General features: G+C 30.1%; 1 protein-coding gene across 1 annotated transcript; it reads left to right on the top strand.

Moving 5' to 3' along the window:
- Window positions 1-205: 205 nt before the first annotated feature.
- Window positions 206-6,737, top strand: LOC113373844 (5-hydroxytryptamine receptor 1F-like). Its single transcript, XM_026614117.1, has 3 exons — window positions 206-238; window positions 430-672; window positions 5,986-6,737. The coding sequence occupies exons 1-3, from the start codon at window positions 206-208 to the stop codon at window positions 6,367-6,369; spliced, it is 660 nt and encodes a 219-aa protein (XP_026469902.1). The 3' UTR covers window positions 6,370-6,737.
- The last annotated feature ends 613 nt before the right edge of the window (window positions 6,738-7,350 follow it).

The raw sequence follows: 7,350 nt of genomic DNA, 5'->3' as shown, positions 1-7,350 counted from the left end.
ACTTAGTAACAAATCAGGGATTGTAATTATGCAACAAATGTATAATATACAAACAAATCAGTGTTTAATACAGTCGACAGCTACAAGGGTTAAATTATAACCCAACAACCTGAATTATCGAAGGAGAGTTTTAATAAATTTTATAACTACGTAACACAAAAGCACAGTCATATGTGTATTTTTCATTTACATATACAAGCTTACGATGACTGATTATTTGTCCACTATTTTTATGCTTGTAAAACAAAAATTCGAAGTTAAAAAATTAAAAGTATAAAAACTACATCGTGTATAATTCAACTTCCTATCATAATTCAGTCCCTGAACAACTTCCTGACTTAAAACATGCTATTGCTAAATACAATTATTCTATGAATATTACAATATCTAATGGCATGTACCTCTATATCCTTTATCTCATTGTTCCAGTTATTTCATCATCGTAACAAAAGCAACAGTGTCAAATTACGGATTGAAATAATCGATACGGAAATCGATACGTCCGAAGCAGACTCCACGTCCAGCCCCGCTCGCCGATACCGCAGCAGCGCGCCTTGTCCTGGTGAACTGACCCCGAAGCAGACGTTCAAGCTGAGTACGGCCACGATGTGCGAATGCCAGCCGCTCAGCGATACTCAGGTCACCCTGCACAAGACCAAAATACAAAATAAGGTAAAGTAAAAGAGAAATTATGAATTATTAATAAACTAATGGTGTATATCATCGTGCCTTAAGGCAAATTGCTGGAACTTCCCGTACCAAAAAAAAAATGTTTTTTAAAAGATTAAATTTTTTTTAAAACTGAAAATTAGATTTTTGAAAAATTTTACATTTTGAAAACATTGACTTCTTAGGAATAAAGCTCCACCCTTTTAATGAGCACTTCATATGGCTGGCTGGAACTTTCTGTACCAGATTCAAAAAAAGATTAAATTTATTTTTAAACTTAAAAAAAACTAAATTTTTGAGAAAACTTAAATTTTGAAAAAAATGACTTTCTAGGAAAAAAGCTCCACTTCTTTAATGAGAACTTTATATTCAATAATTATAATGAAATAAACATAAAAATTAAATGTGCATGCTTCGTCATAAATTCTGTCAGCGACTGAAACGCACGGCGAAATTCTAAATTTCTTCTTTGGAAAGTTTGTTTTTTTATTAAATTTTCATCTACATTATATTTTATTAACTTCCCGAAGAAGAAGTTTATGTTTTCATCAAAAAATCCGACCCGCTAATTTTATATTTTCTTGACGTTTCAAGCCATTCTGAATCGAATGAGACCAAATTTGGTAAAAGTATGTGTGTGAATGTGTGAACAGATTTTTTGCCGAAAATCGACGTTTTCTCTAAAACGGCTGAACCGATTTCAAAAATTTAAAAGCCATTCGATGTGTCTCGATGGGGACTAGCGTTTCTCAGTTTTGTGCAGCGATCGGCCGAGCCGTTTCTTCGTAAATAGCAGAAAAGTGAAAAATTTTTCGTCCAGGTTTTAGTTCGCAATGCTGAATCGATTTTGAAAATTCAAAAACCGTTCGAAAGATATTTTTAGGGAATCGTGCTGATTAGTTTTTGGAAAAGATCGGCCGGCCATTTTCTTGTAACAAAGTTTAAAAAAAATCGACGATTTTCATGATTTTTTTTTATGGTAGATACCATAGTCTTGTAGATCATACTAAATTATTTCGTTACTAAGACAAGTCGTTTAATCTTAAAAATTCTTCAAAGATTGCAAAAATTAGAATCGTTTTTTTGAAATTACACTTTTGATCGATGTGTGTAATTTGTTGAAATTACACTTTTGATCGATGTTTTCACAAAAACGCCTGAACCGATTTTAGAAATTTAAAAGCCATTTAATGTATCTCAATGAGGACTATTGTTTGTCATTTCTGTGAGACGATCTGCCGAGCCGTTTTTCTGTAATTTGAAAAAAAGTGTTAAACTTTTCGTCTATATTTAAGCTCAAACTACCGAATCGATTTTAAAAAATCAAAAACTGCTCGAAAGATATTAGTTGGAATGATTCTGATTAGTTTTAGATGAAAATCTACTGAGCCGTTTTCTTGTAATTAATTATTTAAAAAAAATAAGACAATTTTTATGGAACTTTTTTTGACGATATATATCATGTCCTTATAGATCTTACTGAAATATTACGGCCTTACGTAATTAAGGCCGTATTATAATTTTAAAAAATCATCAAAGTTTGAGAAAAAGAGTAGTTTTTTTGACGTTTTTTTAAAATTAAGATTAGGCGATTATCTTGGTATAACGATAGAGTACTTGGTCTTGATGAGCATACTAAACAATTAAAGTCCCACGGAAACTGGTTCAATTATAAAAAATATTGATTTTTGAAAATTTGCTTTTAGAAAATACTCCGAGTTAACTTGTCGCAAGGCAAAATACCAATACCAACTAGTTAAAATATGTGCGTTCTGTCGTATTCAATATCATAAATAATACTCAATAATACCAAATTCTACCAACTACAAGTTTTACATGATACACCCTAAAAGTTTTTATTTAAATCTTAGATTTCCGGCATTTTCAGACAGACAGACAAAAAGTATTTATTACAGTAATTAATTATACATTTTGCATTGCTATTTTTAGTGCATATTTTTCTACCCTTAGGTACTTTATACATCATATCTGATCTTAATATATACAGTAAATGCATTTTCATATGATGTTATAACATACCATAAAAAATAATTAAACTAATGACACACGTTTCTGGATTTGATAAAAATCACCATCAATAGTATTTGTTTAAAAATAGACAATATCAAAAGTGATATTTATTATTGCGAATTTAACTACGAATTATATACGACATTACATATGACAATAGCGACAAAGAATAAATTAACTAATGAAAAATTATTGATAATGATTGGTGTTAAAAATATACGAGTATAATAGCAATAATTATATTTAATATTGCAAAATAGAACTTACATATATATTACATCCTAACTGACAATAATTATCTAATTTTTGTATCGTTTGCCCAAGTTTTGAGTCTTTTATATACTCATTTTGGTACTCAATTTTATAACACACATCAGCATTTATTTTTAAATATTATTAATATACAGGTATAAATTATTTGACTGTTATAGCTATTTCTCGCCCATAAATTCCAATCCCAATTTTGTACTCAATTTATAACTCAACCCAACATTCATTTTTAATATTATTATTAATATACGACAAACGCCTGTAATCGATTTTTTTTAAATTTCGTGATTAAAGTATGAAACAACCCACTAATGTTTTCCATCCAGTTTTTTTATTATAAAATCCAATTATGTACGAATTTCCAAACATTCCAAAAGTTGGTGAACTTTTGCGATAAGGTGGTCAAATGCGATAAGCAATTTTCAATTAGAATTGTTTATTATTTGTTACGCGCTTTGATAGTTCGTCTATATGCAGCTAAAGCAGTGCGATTGCTTTGAAAAAGAGTTCAAAATTTCCAAAATATTTTTTTTAAATAAGTTTTTTTTTCCAAAAAAGTCATCTTTTTTTTCAAAAATTAAAAATTTCTCAGAAATCTGATTTTTTCAAAGTTTCAAAAAAAAAAATCTTTTGAAAAAAATGAATTTTTGGTACAGAAAGTTCCAGGAATTTGAATTAAGGCATGATGCCCCACACTACTAGTTGAATTTTTTGAAACCCAAATGTACTACATAATTTTGAAAGCAATCAAAAATTTTTATCGAACGAAATAAAGAAATATAAACTATTCCTATTGATTGCATATATGGAAAAATTGCACGATCAGAATATAAATCTGCATTTAAAACTCGTATAAATGTAGCTATTAGCATAGTTAGAGCACATTGGAAATACTGTGCATGCCTTTATTATACAACTCGGAACCGAACGTGCTGCTCGATTCCTATGGGACAAATATTGCGAAATGAAGCCATTGCCATAACCATTGGCTATAACCATCATATGAAAATATGTTGCAAATACTGCAGATATCAGCTTTACGAACTGACACTTGAAAAACTATATATACATTTTTATAGCATTGATGCATTTAACAGGGGGACAAAATTACTAGACCGATAGTTATTTGATCAATCCTATCAAGTTTACCTATATTTGGAATGTTCATATGTAAAATATAAGTAAACAACAAATAAAAATTAATACAAAATTATTTTTATTTTTATATTGCCTCTGTTAAGATAATTAAACATGAATGTCGATTACTTTGAATCTAAAAGTTTTAAAGGTTGAAGGCAAGGGATCATAATAATTGCTATATTTGAAATAAGCATTGTTAAATAACATGAAATTATTATAATTTATTTTATTTCATTAAAAATGTTGATATACGTGCGTCATATTTTTAAAATTATACCACATAAAATATTTTCTCTTGTTAATCAAAAACTGAATAAAAATTGAATTTTGTTACTGATCGAACCATTTTATATATTTTCAACAAATATTACAATTATGACTATTATAACTTATATATATATATATATATATTATTAATTTATTATTTTTTGCAGTATAAAAATGGGGCAAGTGTCGACTTCGCTCCATTCGTTTCAATATCTGCTAAAATATATATGTCATTTTATACATTTTATCTATGCAGAGTTTGATTGATAGATTTATGCGTTTTACCTTGAAATATTTATTGAAACTGTATCAAACTAGTTGGCAACGTTTACACGAACTTCCCGATATGTGTAAATAATCTACTTAATCAATAAAAAATAAATTAATTTATGAATGATTAAAAGTATTCCGAGTCGATTTATTACAGATAATTGAAAACGAACGGACAAGTTAACTTAGAGTATTTTCTAAAAATAAATTTTTATGGTTTGGTATGTTCATTACCAAGTACTCTATCGTTATACCAAGTAAATCGTCTTATTTTTAATTTCAACAAACGTCAAAAAAACTACTCATTTTCTCAAACTATTTGTCGTAAAGCCGTAATATTTCAGTAAGTTCTATAAGACCATGATATAAAAAAAGTTCCATGAAAATCGGCTTAAACTTTTTTTCCAACAGTTAATTACAAGAAAACGGCTCGGTAGATTTTTATCTAAAACTAAGTAAGCAGTATCATTCCCAACTAATATTTTTCAAACAATTTTTAATTTCTTAAAATCTATCCATTAAATGTGGGTGAAAAGCTTAACTTTTTTTACAAATTACAAAGAAACGGCTCAGCAGATAGTCGCACAAAACTGACAAATGATAGTCCTCATTGAGATACATGAAATTGCTTTTTAATTTCTGAAACGGGTTCAGGCGTTTTTGTTAAAACGTCGATCAAATTTTTAATTTTGTCAAACGGCAAAAAAACGATACTAATTTTTGCAAACTTAGACGAATTTTTAAAGTTAAACGAGTTGTCGTAGGGCCTTAATATTTTGGTATAATCTATAATACTATGGTATCTACCGCCAAAAAAAAAACATAAAAATCGTCGAAAAAAATCTTTGTAACACTTTATTACAAGAAAACGGCTCGGCCGATCTTTACCAAAAACTAATCAGGTCGATTCCCAACCAATATCTTTCGAACGGTTTTTGAATTTTTAAAATCGCTTTAGAATTGCGGGTTAAAATGTGGATGAAATTTTTTTCACTTTTCTGCGATTTACAAAGAAACGGTTCGGCCGATCGTAGCGGAAAACTGACAAACGATAGTCCCCATCGAGATACATCGAATGGCTAAATTTTTGAAATATATGTCCGTTTTTGAGTAAACGTCGATTTTCGGTAAAAAATCACACACACACACATACTTATTCCAAATTTGGTCTCATTTGATTCAGAATGGCTTAAAACGTCGAGAAAACATAAATTCATCTAATCGATTTTTTTGAGGAAAACAAGCTTCTCCTTCGGGAAGTTAATACCAATGTATGTGTACAAATAAAATTCATATGCGAGTCTAAAGTTTTCAAACTGTTCTAAACTTTATCCTCAGCTGTCTTCGCCTTCGTACCGCGATTCCCGCATGGAGTACGCAACTACGTTCGCCCTGGGATCAACGGGCTCCCCACGGTCGCCGTTCAACCGAGCGCGGCCCCTGCGCCAGAGGATCTCCAGCCTGCGCCGGGAAACCAAGACAGCTCAAACACTTTCCATAGTTGTCGGCGGTTTCGTGGCTTGCTGGCTACCTTTTTTCATATACTATATACTTACACCATTCCTGGTGCAAACTGACGTCAGCGACCAGCTCATGTCCATACTGACCTGGTTAGGCTGGATAAATTCAGCGATCAATCCGTTTATTTATGCGTTCTATAATGTGGATTTTAGAACGTCATTCTGGAGGTTGACTATTGGTAACTTTTATAAGAGAAGGTAGTGAAAATGTTGCACAGTTATTGAATATATGTTCTCGTAATTGAGATATGGGATGAAGGGGGATCAGACGCTTAGACTGAATTTAGAAATTTAATTGATAGCACTATAGCGTACGACTAGAGGATCATTAGGAAAAAATGAGTCATTTGGAACTCGGAAACTACATTATTTTTAATTTCACTTAATTCGAATGGATTAAGTATCGTATACATCTTAATTATATATAGCTCATGAAATTAATCACGTTTTGCAAAAGATTTTATACTATATTTTATGTGTGGGAGGTATTTTGTTAAACAATTAATTTGTAACGAAAATTGCTATAAACTACCACATATATATAAATAATAATTTTTAAAACAAACACAACAAAGCTATAGGATTATGAATTAGTATAATATAAATTATAATTAATTATTCTTTGGCCAGAAACAATATATATATATATATATATATATATATATATATATATATATTAACTCTGTTTTATTCAGCAATCAGAAATACATAAGAATTCCTATGAGCTAAATTGACAATATTTGAGAGCGATGTCCAAGAAGAACTCCCATGAGATCTTCTTAGTTTAACAATTAAGAAGATAATGTTATATTGAAGCTGATCTAAGACTAAATCTAAAGGCAATTGACGTTTTAATCTTCTTACGCCAAATGATTGGATAATGCCGCCTATTGATGGGTTGGAATGTGATTCCAGTTTACGTTTATATTTTTCCTTAAATTCTTTGAACGTTAATGCACCGTTTTCATGTTGAGATCGCTGTGAATGGTTTCATTTGTAAAGTACCACGGAGAATTAAAAATTGTACGTAAAATTTTTGACTAAGTTATCTGCATTATAGCTATATTTGATTTATCAACATCCCCAGAACTCAATTCCATAGGTCCAGATTGATTTAATAATTGCTTTATATAGCAGCAACTTATTTTCAACAGAGAGCTTAGACTTTTTACACAGTAGCCAA

Source organism: Ctenocephalides felis, unplaced genomic scaffold, assembly GCF_003426905.1.
Source record: "Ctenocephalides felis isolate EL2017-DRISC unplaced genomic scaffold, ASM342690v1 CF-g0.4_SCAFFOLD_01604, whole genome shotgun sequence".
Classification (NCBI taxonomy): Eukaryota; Metazoa; Arthropoda; class Insecta; order Siphonaptera; family Pulicidae; genus Ctenocephalides; species Ctenocephalides felis.
This window is presented reverse-complemented; position numbering and strand designations above follow the sequence as displayed.